The sequence below is a fragment of the Hyperolius riggenbachi genome, chromosome 3 (genome assembly GCF_040937935.1).
Source record: "Hyperolius riggenbachi isolate aHypRig1 chromosome 3, aHypRig1.pri, whole genome shotgun sequence".
Classification (NCBI taxonomy): domain Eukaryota; kingdom Metazoa; phylum Chordata; class Amphibia; order Anura; family Hyperoliidae; genus Hyperolius; species Hyperolius riggenbachi.
This window is the reverse complement of record NC_090648.1, coordinates 515,722,978-515,736,796: the sequence shown is the minus strand read 5'-3', so window position 1 is coordinate 515,736,796 and position 13,819 is coordinate 515,722,978. Positions and strand designations below refer to the sequence as shown.

General features: G+C 44.8%; 2 protein-coding genes across 2 annotated transcripts in view; both read left to right on the top strand.

The window, feature by feature from the left end:
* The window catches only part of LOC137564492 (E3 ubiquitin-protein ligase RNF213-like), a 299,702-nt gene that overhangs the window by 251,709 nt on the left and 34,174 nt on the right, over nt 1–13,819 (top strand). Inside the window, 1 exon segment of the mRNA XM_068278410.1 lies at nt 7,666–7,798. Within this exon segment, the coding sequence (XP_068134511.1) occupies nt 7,666–7,798 (133 nt within the window).
* Nucleotides 1,384–6,749, top strand: LOC137560793 (uncharacterized). Its single transcript, XM_068271934.1, has 3 exons — nt 1,384–2,838; nt 3,193–4,966; nt 6,623–6,749. Exons 1-3 carry the CDS (start codon nt 2,385–2,387, stop codon nt 6,747–6,749), a joined length of 2,355 nt encoding a protein of 784 aa, XP_068128035.1. The 5' UTR covers nt 1,384–2,384.

Sequence of the window (13,819 nt, the reverse complement as noted above, 5' to 3'; positions counted from 1 at the left end):
CCAGTCCAGCACGGCCGTCACTACACAAACAGCTGTTTGCGGTGCGTTACACGGTGAGTTTGGTGTGTCAGTGTGAAGCAGTACCTTAATTACACTACCTGATTGATGTATACACATGCAAGATGTTTTAAAGCACTTTAGGCCTGTCATTTAGCATTCAATGTGATTTCTGCCCTTAAAACGCTGCTTTGCGTGAAATCCAGATTTTTCCCGGGGACTTTTGGCATGTATCCCACTCCGCCATGCCCCCCTCCAGGTGTTAGACCCCTTGAAACATCTTTTTCCCAGAACGTCCTCCTGACAGCACCCCTCCTATGAGACTTGTCTCCCTCCCAAACTTTGGACAGGAAGCTAGAAGATACAAATTTGCATAACAGGCAGGCAGGAGTAGTATATAAAGATGTTACTCACAAAAGGTATTCAGTTGTTTTTCCTGTCCCGGACGGGACGCTTTGAGAGGTCTCCAGGTGCTACTACGTCAGGCGGCGAGTGCAGCGTGCAGCGCGGGCATAGTAAGGCTGAGCAGGGGACTCAGCTGGTCCAGCGCACAGCGTGGAGGAGGCTTCTCCTAGAGATGCGGAAGCTTTATGGCGGCAGGAGCGCGAAACCGGAAGTTCCGGGTGGAAGTGACGTCATGCGCATGCGTCCCGCATGACGAGTCAGCTGACGGCATAGCGGCAGGGGCCGCGGCGGTGTTAAGATTGACTTCAGCTGCAGGTAATTAACAGGGGTATATATATGTGAATGTTAGCCACGATCACCATTGCTGTCGGTGATCATGGAGGACGCTGTAGGCCCTTCTCCTCTGACTTCTGCGGAGTCTGGCGCTATCCCCTCTCTGGTGAGCTGTAATTTTTCAGACTTTGAGGGAGTTGATTTGTAATCATAGGTCCACCTTGTAAGGCTGACAGTCTGTCTTTATTTCTTTTTAGCCTAAAGCCCCAAAAGGTGATAAAGACAAAGACAGGGCTGTGTCTCAGCAAGGTCAAGGGGGACAATCTTCTGGTAGAACTGAGAAACGCTGTGTTATGTGCAACTCTCGCTTCTATTCTTCCTCTACGAAGAAACTGTGCCAGTCTTGTAGAGAGAAGGTGGTAAAGGAGGAATCCCCAGTGGTATTTAAGGACTTGATGGGATGGATGCGGTCTGAGATGGCCTCGGCCATTAAAGAGATAAAGGATTCAGCAATGGCGGAATCTACAGTTCCTTCTACTTCTGCTGCTGATGCTGTGCCTGCTCCCTTACCAGCCCCGATGATTGAGGGGCACAGTCAGTTAGAGGCTTCACCTCATCAAGTTGCAGCTAAACGTAAAAGAAAGGATAATGAATCAGGGGATTCAGATTTATCTGGAGAGGAAGGAGAGATTTCATCTTTGGAGGAGATTTCTGGAGAAGAGGAGGAAAACCCAGAGGTTACTCAGAAGTTTGCTTTCGCACCCAACTTAATGAAAGACTTGTTGTCGGCAATGCAAAATACTATGGGGATAACAGTGGAGCGGAAATCTTTGACCCCCTTGGATCAGATGTACGTGAGTTTGGCGGAACCCCAGAATTGTTTCATCCCAGTCCATTCCTCTCTAAAGTCAATGATTGGGAAGGAGTGGGATGACCCTGAAAGGAGGGCATTTTGGCCCAAGTCTCTTTCTCGTCGTTATCCTTTCAGTCCGGAAGATCAAAAATTCTGGGGTCCGGTTCCCAAACTGGACCCGTCGTTTTCAAGGGTGTCGAGAAAATCCGATTTGCAGTTTGAGAACTTTGGGAATTTAAAAGACCCCATTGATAAAAAGATGGACAATCTGTTGCGTAGAGCTTGGGAGTCAGCATCTTTAACATTTAAACCAGCAGTGGCATCCACGGCAGTGGGACGATCCCTTAAAGCTTGGCTCACGCAGACTCAGTCTAAGATAGCTTCGGGGGTGCCCAGAGAAGAAATTTTAGAGGACTTTCCAGATTTGTTTAACGCTACTAATTACTTAACTGATGCAGCGGATGATACGGTTAAATTAACGGCCAGAACAACTGCCCTTGTCAACTCGGCAAGGAGAGGTATATGGGTAAAAACATGGCAGGGGGACAATTCGTCTCGCTCCAAGTTGTGTGGTTTGCCCTGTGAAGGTGAACTGTTATTTGGTTCAAAGCTAGACCAGACGCTAGAGAGAACCTCAGATTATAAGAAAAATTTTCCGACCAAAAAGAGAGCTTTTCAGTACAGGGGCCCAGCTCGCAGCGGCAACAAGGAACCTGAGGCAAAGATCCCACCTAAAAAGAAGTGGATTCCAAATAGAAACCAAAAAGGGAAGGCTCTTTTTCCCCGGTCCAACCAACCCAATAAGCAATGACGCCAGTATTCCAGTAGGGGGAAGGCTTTCCCACTACTACGAAACATGGTGCCAGCGGTTCACAAGTCAGTGGCTCTTGAAAATAGTGTTGGAAGGTTACAAGATAGAATTCGAGTATCCCCCACCCCTGCAGTATGTGGTAACTCCACAGCCAAAATCACCAGACCAAAGGAAGGCATTACAGGAGGAGGTTGCTTCCCTTCTGGAAAAAAGAGTGATCCGAGAGGTACCATCCTGCCAGAGAGGCCAAGGGTTCTACTCACCAGTTTTTCTGATAAAAAAGCCTCAGGGAGCCTTCAGATTTATTCTAAATTTAAAGGGGTTGAACAGGGCCGTAAAATACAGGAAGTTTCGAATGGACAATGTGAAGTCTGTAATAACCCTGTTGCAAAAAGACTGTTTTCTAGCTTCTCTGGACCTCAAAGATGCCTACCTGCATGTACCAGTTCATCTAGAGTCCCAGCAATTCCTAAGATTTGCAATTCACCTACAAGAAGAGGTAAGACATTTCCAATTTAATGTGTTACCTTTTGGGCTAGCTTCATCACCTTGGCTGTTCACAAAGGTGATGGCAGAAGTTTTGGCAGTCTTGAGGTGTAGGTCCATTAACATCATTGCTTACCTAGATGATTTATTGATTTGGGGTAATTCTTTACAGTCTGTAAGTGATCAGGTTAAGATATGCATTGATAGTCTAGAGTCTTTAGGCTGGTTAATTAACTGGTCAAAATCGGCGCTAATACCCAGCCAATCTATGGAATATCTGGGGTTTATTTTTTCCTCCCGCCAGCAAAGAGTATTTCTCCCGGAAAGAAAAGTTTCGGCAGTACTTAATTCTGTTCTTTCTTTTCAGAAATCAAGGTCCATCAGTATAAGAAAAGCCATGGCACTTCTCGGTCTGTTAAGCTCAGTCTTCCCTGCAGTACAATGGGGTCAATTCCATGCCAGGAACCTGCAGTTGTGGATACTAAGGAGCTGGAACAGGAACATTTCAGCACTAGAAAGGAAGATTCTGATCCCATACGGTGTGAAAGTGTCGTTAAACTGGTGGCAGGAACTGTCTCACCTATCGGAAGGCCGCATGTGGTTTTTTCCAGTACAAAGAATCATAACGACGGATGCCAGTACGTGGGGGTGGGGCGCTCACATGGACTCTCTACCAGCACAAGGGCAGTGGTCCAGGGCTATGGCAATAAGATCCTCCAACAGCAGAGAACTGGAAGCAGTATGGAGAAGCCTTCAATTCTTCAAGGATCAAATCAATCAGTGTCATGTCCTGATCAGGTCCGACAACAGCAGTGTAGTGGCTTACCTGAATCATCAGGGAGGAACAAGAAGTCGTCGGTTGTGGTCTCAGACAGCAAGGATTCTGCATTGGGCAGAGAGCAACTTAACATCCGTCAGAGCAGTTCATTTGAAGGGGACTTGCAATGTTGTGGCAGACTATCTCAGCAGGTCAGCGATATTACAAGACGAATGGTCTCTGAATCCAGAAGTATTTGTTCAGATCAGCCAGGCATGGGGCACCCCTGCAGTAGACTTATTCGCAAGGAGACAAAATTCAAAGTGTCTAAAGTTTTGCTCCCTGTATCCAAAGGACAATCCGTGGGAAATAGACGCTTTCTCGATAGAGTGGCGGTTGAACCTGATGTATGCATTTCCCCCAATACCTCTGATATCAAGGGTTCTGAACAAGATTATGCAGGACAGAGCACAAGTAATTCTCATAGTACCTTTTTGGCCGAAAAGACCGTGGTTTGCTCTGTTACAGAATTTAGCGATGTGTCAACCAATAATGTTACCAGTCAGAACAGATTTGTTGTCGCAGGGCCCAGTTCTTCACCCGGACTTCAAGCGTCTTCACCTTTCAGCATGGAGATTGAGTGGGGAATCCTGAAATCAAAGGGGTTTTCGGATAAACTTTCTGAAACGTTAATACAATCCCGCAAGAAGGTGACGAGGCAGATTTATCAGAAGACATGGAAAATTTACTGTGAATGGTGTACAAGGAAAGAGAAGGATTCTAGACTTTCCGCCTCAGCTCTGGAATTTCTTCAGGATGGATTTCAGATGGGGTTAAGTTCCAGCACTCTTAAAGTTCAGACAGCAGCTTTGAGTGTATATTTAGAGAGAAGATTAGCTCAGGAGGAGTTTTTTCTTCGTTTTTTTCAGGGAATTAAACGTCTCAGGCCTGTGGTGATATCTAAGGTGCCCCCTTGGGACTTGAATGTGGTGTTACAGAGTCTTTGTGAACATCCCTTTGAGCCTCTGGATCAGATTCCAGATAAATTTCTGACGTTGAAAACGGCCTTTCTTCTGGCAATCACCACAGCCAGGAGAGTCAGCGAACTTCAGGCCTTATCCATTAAGCCACCTTATTGTACCATCTCGGAGGATAGGATTACTCTACGTCCAGACTTTGCATTCCTTCCTAAAGTGACTTCAAAGTTTCATCGATCTCAGGAGATCTTTCTGCCATCATTCTGTGATAAACCAACGAATGAAAAGGAGAAGAAACTTCATTGTTTGGATGTTAGAAGGTGTATCCTTCATTATCTTGAAAGGACTGCATCTTGGAGAAGATCAGATGCCTTGTTGGTGCTGTTTGCGGGGAAATTCAAGGGGAGGCAAGCCTCTAAGACATCAATTGCAAGATGGATCAGACAAACTATCACCGCGGCTTATCAGACTCAAGGGAGGCCTTTACCGACCTCAATTAAAGCTCACTCCACAAGAAGTGTATCAACATCTTGGGCAGAGAGGGCAGGCGCCTCGATAGAGCAGATTTGCAGAGCGGCCACCTGGTCCAGCCAAAATACGTTTGTCAAACATTATAGACTAAACTTATTAGCCAATACTGATCTAGCATTCGGAAGAAAGGTGTTGCAGGCAGTAGTCCCTCCCTAACTTATAATGTTCTTGTTTATCGTCTCATAGGAGGGGTGCTGTCAGGAGGACGTTCTGGGAAAGCCAAGCTTACCTCGGGTAATGTCTTTTCCAGTAGTCCGAGTGACAGCACCCCTCCGGCCCACCCTAATAAAGGGCATAATTAAATTAATTGTTTCAGCAGCATTTGGTGTCCGTGTCTTTTTTTATAACTGAATACCTTTTGTGAGTAACATCTTTATATACTACTCCTGCCTGCCTGTTATGCAAATTTGTATCTTCTAGCTTCCTGTCCAAAGTTTGGGAGGGAGACAAGTCTCATAGGAGGGGTGCTGTCACTCGGACTACTGGAAAAGACATTACCCGAGGTAAGCTTGGCTTTCATCACTTTTGTGGCCAGCATAATTTTTTTTTTTTTTAAAGTTCGCATCCCCATTGAAGTCTATTGCGGTTCGCGAACTTTAACGCGAACCGAACCTTCCGCGGAAGTTCGCGAACCCGGTTCGCGAACCTAAAATCGGAGATTCAGCCCAACTCTACTGTGGACGCCCATGGTCTCCCAAGCAAGCTAGCACCAGTGGCCAACCGCGCATATAAATAGTCACGGCACCGTGCCTGACAAGTCCCACTCGGCGCCTGACTTGGACGTAGCACACGGACGCAGATCCCATGACTTTTATTAAGTAGGATTTTTTTTAATAGGAACTGGGTAAGTAGCGGGGGTTAGGGACGTATACGGAAATGTATACAGAATAAGGGAATTAAGAAAAGAAAGGCAGAAAGTGAGGATAAATTACTATGGGCGGTTATAGAAGGGGTGAATGGTATGGAGTACAAGTTTTATTTAATAAAAAAACATGACTTTTGTGTGCTTTCCTTGCATAGTCTTTCTCCAGCAGCTGTCAGCTCAGAAAGAAGCTCTGATGTAACAGAGCTGCTTAGAGACAAACTTTGCGTCTGTTTGCAAATCTTTTTTTGGGAAAGATTGCTGTTGCTAGGTGTAATAGCAATCCATTCTCAGTACGTAAACAGGCAGGGATTGGCTCAGGGGACGCATATTCCCTTTCACCAATCTTTCCTGGTTCGGGGGCTATCGGGAGCCTGCACACGCACAGCACCTGGCTGAGTGCACGGACATGATAGTTACAACTGTAGCGGACGTGACTATCTGTGCAGATGGACAGGTTAAGAATTGTCATTTTAGCCAAAAAGTCAAAACTGCACTAATACCTATCTTGAGAAAGCTTAAAGTGTACCTAAGAGGGAGGGTGGGGCAAAAGTTCATACTACCTAGGGCTTCCCTCCAGCCCCCTTCAGACGTATTGCTCCCTTGTTGTCCCCTGGGGCCACCTCGATCTGCCGCTACGGTCCGCTGAAATTTCACCATTCGGGAGCAGTCGCCACAGTACGTCTGGAACAAAGAAACTTCAGAGGACCCTAAAGATAGATCAAGGCGGCCCCGGAGGACAGCGAGGGAGCAAAAGGTCTGAATGGAGACTGGAGGGAATCTCCAGGTTTGTATGAATTTTCCATCACTCCCGTCTCAGGTTTTCTTTCCCGGTCCATTTATTTCTGACTCTGGTTATCTGCTGCTGCAATTGTCACTGGGATGGTGCCCTCTGCTGTTCTTTTTGGGTTCTTGCTTGAACAGTGTTGGATTCTGGAGCAGTGATGGGTTCTGGAGCAGTGATGGGTTCTGGAGCAGTGATGGGTTCTGGAGCAATGATGGGTTCTGGAGCAGTGATGGGTTCTGGAGCAGTGATGGGTTCTGGAGCAGTGATGGGTTCTGGAGCAGTGATGGGTTCTGGAGCAGTGATGGGTTCTGGAGCAGTGATGGGTTCTGGAGAAGTGATGGGTTCTGGAGCAGTGATGGGTTCTGGAGCAGTGATGGGTTCTGGAGCAGTGATGGGTTCTGGAGCAGTGATGGGTTCTGGAGCAGTGATGGGTTCTGGAGCAGTGATGGGTTCTGGAGCAGTGATGGGTTCTGGAGCAGTGATGGGTTCTGGAGCAGTGATGGGTTCTGGAGCAGTGATGGGTTCTGGAGCAGTGATGGGTTCTGGAGCAGTGATGGGTTCTGGAGCAGTGATGGGTTCTGGAGCAGTGATGGGTTCTGGAGCAGTGATGGGTTCTGGAGCAGTGATGGGTTCTGGAGCAGTGATGGGTTCTGGAGCAGTGATGGGTTCTGGAGCAGTGATGGTTTCTGGAGCAGTGATGGGTTCTTGAACAGTGATGGGTTCTTGAACAGTGTTGGGTTCTTGAACCGTGTTGGGTTCTTGAAGTGGTGCACACTCAGCAAGAGGACTGCTGTGCACTCAGATGAAAGGCTAGACTGTTTAGCTCCTCCCCACCAGAGCCTAAGTGATAAAACCTGAAAGTGCCATATTTCTGTTATTTGCTAAAAATGAAACCCGCTGAACCAGTATGCTTTGTGTTTTTTCAGGAAACTGAGCTGCAGATGGTGAAATTCTTGCCAGATACTCTTAAACTTCAGAAGGACCTAGTGAAGAAGTTCCAGAACTGTAAAGACATCGGCCACAAAACCATCAGGGAGTACCTGGAGAGCATAACCTCTGGTATTATTATTATTATCTTTATATAGCACTGTCATCATCTACAGCACTTTACAGAGTACATAGTCATGTCACTGACTGTCCTCAGAGGAGCTCACAGTCTAATCCCACCATAGTCATAGTCTAATGTCCTACCATATTATGTATTTATATAGCACTGACATCTTCTGCAGCGCTGTACAGAGTACATAGTCATGTCACTGACTGTCCTCAGAGGAGCTCACAGTCTAATCCCACCATAGTCATAGTCTAATGTCCTACCATATTATGTATTTATATAGCACTGACCTCTTCTGCAGCACTGTACATAGTCATGTCACTGACTGTCCTCAAAGGAGCTCACATCGAATTCCTACCATAGTCATAGTCTAATGTCCTACCATATTATTATTATGTATTTATATAGCACTGACCTCTTCTGAAGCACATTACAGAGTACATAGGCATGTCACTGACTGTCCTCAGAGGAGCTGACACACTAATCCTACCATAGTCATAGTGTAACGTCCTACCATATTATTATTATGTATTTATATAGCACTGACCTCTTCTGAAGCACATTACAGAGTACATAGGCATGTCACTGACTGTCCTCAGAGGAGCTCACACTCTAATCCTACCATAGTCATAGTGTAATGTCCTACCATATTATTATTATGTATTTATACAGCACTGATATCTCCTGCAGCACATTACAGAGTACATAGTCATGTCACTGACTGTCCTCAGAGGAGCTCACACTCTCATCCTACCATAGTGCTAGTCTAATGTCCTACCATATTATTATTATGTATTTATATAGCGCTGACATCTCCTGCAGCACATTACACAGTACATAGCCATGTCACTGACTGTCCTCAGAGGAGCTCACACTCTAATCCTAACATAATCATAGTGTAATGTCCTACCATATTATTATTATTATGTATTTATATAGCACTGACATCTTCTGCAGCACATTACAGAGTACATAGCCATGTCACTGACTGTCCTCAGAGGAGCTCACAGTCTAATCCTACCATAGTCATAGTCTAATGTCCTACCATATTATTATTATTATGTATTTATACTGCACTGACATCTTCTGCAGCACATTACAGAGTACATAGCCATGTCACGGACTGTCCTCAGAGGAGATCACAATCTAATCCTACCATAGTCATAGTCTAATGTCCTTCCATATTATTATTATGTATTTATATAGCACTGACATCTCCTGCAGCACATTACAGAGTACATAGTCATGTCACTGACTGTCCTCAGAGGAGCTCACAATCTAATCCCTGCCATCGTCATAGTCGAATGTCCTACCATATTATTATTATGTATTTATATAGCACTGACATCTTCTGCAGCACATTACAGAGCACATAGTCATGTCACTGACTGTCCTCAGAGGAGCTCACACTCTAATCCTACCATAGTCATAGTATAATGTCCTCCCATATTATTATTATGTATTTATATAGCACTGACATCTTCTGCAGCACATTACAGAGTACATAGTCATGTCACTGACTGCCCTCAGAGGAGCTCACACTCTAATCCTACCATAGTCATAGTATAATGTCCTACCATATTACTATTATGTATTTATATAGCACTGACATCTTCTGCAGCACATTACAGAGTACATAGCCATGTCACTGACTGTCCTCAGAGGAGCTCACAATCTAATCCTACCACAGTCATAGTGTAATGTCCTACCATATTATTATTATGTATTTATATAGCACTGACATCTCCTGCAGCACATTACAGAGTACATAGTCATGTCACTGACTGTCCTCAGAGGAGCTCACAATCTAATCCTACCATAGTCATAGTCTAATGTCCTACCATATTATTATTATGTATTTATATAGCATTGACATCTTCTGCAGCACATTACAGAGTACATAGTCATGTCACTGACTGTCCTCAGAGGAGCTCACACTCTAATCCTACCATAGTCATAGTCTAATGTCCTACCATATTATTATGTATTTATATAGCACTGACATCTCCTGCAGCACATTACAGAGTACATAGTCATGTCACTGACTGTCCTCAGAGGAGCTAACAATCTCATACTACCATAGTAATAATCTAATGTCCTACCATATTATTATTATTATGTATTTATATAGCACTGACATCTTCTGCAGCACATTACAGAGTACATAGTCATGTCACTGACTGTCCTCAGAGGAGCTAGCAATCTAATCCTACCATAGTCATAGAGTAATGTCCTACCATATTATTATTATGTATTTATATAGCACTGACATCTTCTGCAGCACATTACAGAGTACATAGTCATGTCACTGACTGTCCTCAGAGGAGCTAGCAATCTAATCCTACCATAGTCATAGAGTAATGTCCTACCATATTAGTATTATGTATTTATATAGCACTGACATCTTCTGCAGCACATTACAGAGTACATAGTCATGTCACTGACTGTCCTCAGAGGAGCTCACACTCTCATCCTACCATAGTGCTAGTCTAATGTCCTACCATATTATTATTATGTATTTATATAGCGCTGACATCTCCTGCAGCACATTACACAGTACATAGCCATGTCACTGACTGTCCTCAGAGGAGCTCACACTCTAATCCTAACATAATCATAGTGTAATGTCCTACCATATTATTATTATTATGTATTTATATAGCACTGACATCTTCTGCAGCACATTACAGAGTACATAGCCATGTCACTGACTGTCCTCAGAGGAGCTCACAGTCTAATCCTACCATAGTCATAGTCTAATGTCCTACCATATTATTATTATTATGTATTTATACTGCACTGACATCTCCTGCAGCACATTACAGAGTACATAGCCATGTCACGGACTGTCCTCAGAGGAGATCACAATCTAATCCTACCATAGTCATAGTCTAATGTCCTTCCATATTATTATTATGTATTTATATAGCACTGACATCTCCTGCAGCACATTACAGAGTACATAGTCATGTCACTGACTGTCCTCAGAGGAGCTCACAATCTAATCCCTGCCATCGTCATAGTCGAATGTCCTACCATATTATTATTATGTATTTATATAGCACTGACATCTTCTGCAGCACATTACAGAGCACATAGTCATGTCACTGACTGTCCTCAGAGGAGCTCACACTCTAATCCTACCATAGTCATAGTATAATGTCCTCCCATATTATTATTATGTATTTATATAGCACTGACATCTTCTGCAGCACATTACAGAGTACATAGTCATGTCACTGACTGCCCTCAGAGGAGCTCACACTCTAATCCTACCATAGTCATAGTATAATGTCCTACCATATTACTATTATGTATTTATATAGCACTGACATCTTCTGCAGCACATTACAGAGTACATAGCCATGTCACTGACTGTCCTCAGAGGAGCTCACAATCTAATCCTACCACAGTCATAGTGTAATGTCCTACCATATTATTATTATGTATTTATATAGCACTGACATCTCCTGCAGCACATTACAGAGTACATAGTCATGTCACTGACTGTCCTCAGAGGAGCTCACAATCTAATCCTACCATAGTCATAGTCTAATGTCCTACCATATTATTATTATGTATTTATATAGCATTGACATCTTCTGCAGCACATTACAGAGTACATAGTCATGTCACTGACTGTCCTCAGAGGAGCTCACACTCTAATCCTACCATAGTCATAGTCTAATGTCCTACCATATTATTATGTATTTATATAGCACTGACATCTCCTGCAGCACATTACAGAGTACATAGTCATGTCACTGACTGTCCTCAGAGGAGCTAACAATCTCATACTACCATAGTCATAATCTAATGTCCTACCATATTATTATTATTATGTATTTATATAGCACTGACATCTTCTGCAGCACATTACAGAGTACATAGTCATGTCACTGACTGTCCTCAGAGGAGCTAGCAATCTAATCCTACCATAGTCATAGAGTAATGTCCTACCATATTATTATTATGTATTTATATAGCACTGACATCTTCTGCAGCACATTACAGAGTACATAGTCATGTCACTGACTGTCCTCAGAGGAGCTAGCAATCTAATCCTACCATAGTCATAGAGTAATGTCCTACCATATTAGTATTATGTATTTATATAGCACTGACATCTTCTGCAGCACATTACAGAGTACATAGTCATGTCACTGACTATCCTGGTGTCTAGTTGCCCTCCTCCCTCCCCTATACAGTTCCCTGGGGTCTAGTGCCCCTCCTCCCTCCCCTATTCAGTTCCCCGGTGTCTAAAGCCTCCTCCCTCCCCTATACAGTTCCCTGGTGTCTAGTGGCCCCCTCCCTCCCCTATGCAGTTCCCTGGTGTCTAGTGGTCCTCCCTCCCCTATACAGTTCCCTGGTGTCTAGTGGTCCTCCCTCCCCTATACAGTTCCCTGGTGTTTAGTGCTTCCCCCTCCACCTCCCCCATATGGTTTCCCTAGTGTTCTGGGGCTTCACCCCCAATATAGCTTCCCTGGTGTCTAGAGTGGGCCAAACATAATGCAAAGTGGGGAAAGCACACGAGTCAAATTTAATAGCTCTGAGGCCAGATTTGGTTTGCAGGCCGGAGTTTGACATGTATGCTCTATACCAGGGGTGCCCACACTTTTTCGGCTCGCGAGCTACTTTAAAATTCGCCGAGGCCAGGAGATCTACCGACATTTCAAATACTGAACTTAGCATTAATAATGCTGGTATATTACTATACAAGTCTTGTATAGTCATATAACAACATTATAAATGCTAAGTTTAGCATGGGACGACCACAAAATGCAATCTCATTGGCAGAGGATTTCCCCACAAATGCAATCTCATTGGCAGAGGATTTCCCCACAAATGCAATCTCATTGGCAGAGGATTTCCCCACAAATGCAATCTCATTTGCAGAGGATTTCCCCACAAATGCAATCTCATTGGCAGATGATTTTCACACAAATGCAATCTCATTGGCAGATGATTTCCCCACAAATGCAATCTCATTGGCAGAGGATTTCCCCACACATGCAATCTCATTTGCAGAGGATTTCCCCACAAATGCAATCTCATTGGCAGATGATTTTCACACAAATGCTATCTCATTGGCAGATTTCCCCACACATGCAATCTCATTGGCAGAAGATTTCCCCACAAATGCAATCTCATTGGCAGATTTCCCCACAAATGCAATCTCATAGGCAGATTTCCCCACAAATGCAATCTCATTGACAAATGCAATCTCATTGGCAGATTTCCCCACAAATGCAATCTCATTGGCAGATTTCCCCACAAATGCAATCTCATTGGCAGATTTCCCCACAAATACAATCTCATTGGCAGATTTCCCCACAAATGTACCCCCACACAGTGACATTATCCCCACTCCCCACCCCAGCATATTTGGCAGCAATCCTTCCCTCAACTAGGGGTGCCCACATTAAGCTCAGTTAAACCCCCTGCCACCCCCCAATGCATCCCCAACCCTCTCTCCCTCCCCTCCCCCCCGCATGACTTCTATGGATAATTACTAAATCTCCTTCCCCCTGCAGCCCCAAAGTAAACTAATTGGCCCCGACCTGCAGCGCGACCCACCAGCACCATAATTCTATTCCCCACCTTGGCAGCAATGCAATTCCTCCGCTCTCCAGTCCAGTCCTTCCAAAGATGGATGCGGTGGTTGATAGAAGCCCGCGGGACAAGGGGGAGGCGTGGCCACAACACTTGACCATCACAGAGGATGGAGAGAAGACGCTCACAATTGGCTCCTCTCCCCCTCCAGCCACGCATCTCCCATCAGCGCTGCTCAATTGGCTCCTCTCCCCCTCAGGCCACGCCTCTCTTTTTAGCCGCGCCTCTCCCATCAGCGCTGCTTTGCTCGGAAGCAGATTCTGACAGCCGCAGCACGGCACAGAGAACACGCGCAGCTATATTTAACAAGACGCGGCCAAGAGGCCGCGATCTACCAAATAGGCGGTCGCGATCCACCGGTAGATCGCGATCGACCTATTGAGCACCCCTGCACTATACACACATTACCAGGC

Coding starts and splice junctions, on each gene's coding strand:
- LOC137560793 (XM_068271934.1), top strand. CDS start 2,385: ATGGTGCCAGCGGTTCACAAGTCAGTGGCTCTTGAAAATAGTGTTGGA. Junction 2,839..3,192: donor CAATTCACCTACAAGAAGAG/GTAAGACATTTC, acceptor CTTTCTTTTCAG/AAATCAAGGTCCATCAGTAT. Junction 4,967..6,622: donor GCGGGGAAATTCAAGGGGAG/GCAAGCCTCTAA, acceptor ATTCGGGAGCAG/TCGCCACAGTACGTCTGGAA.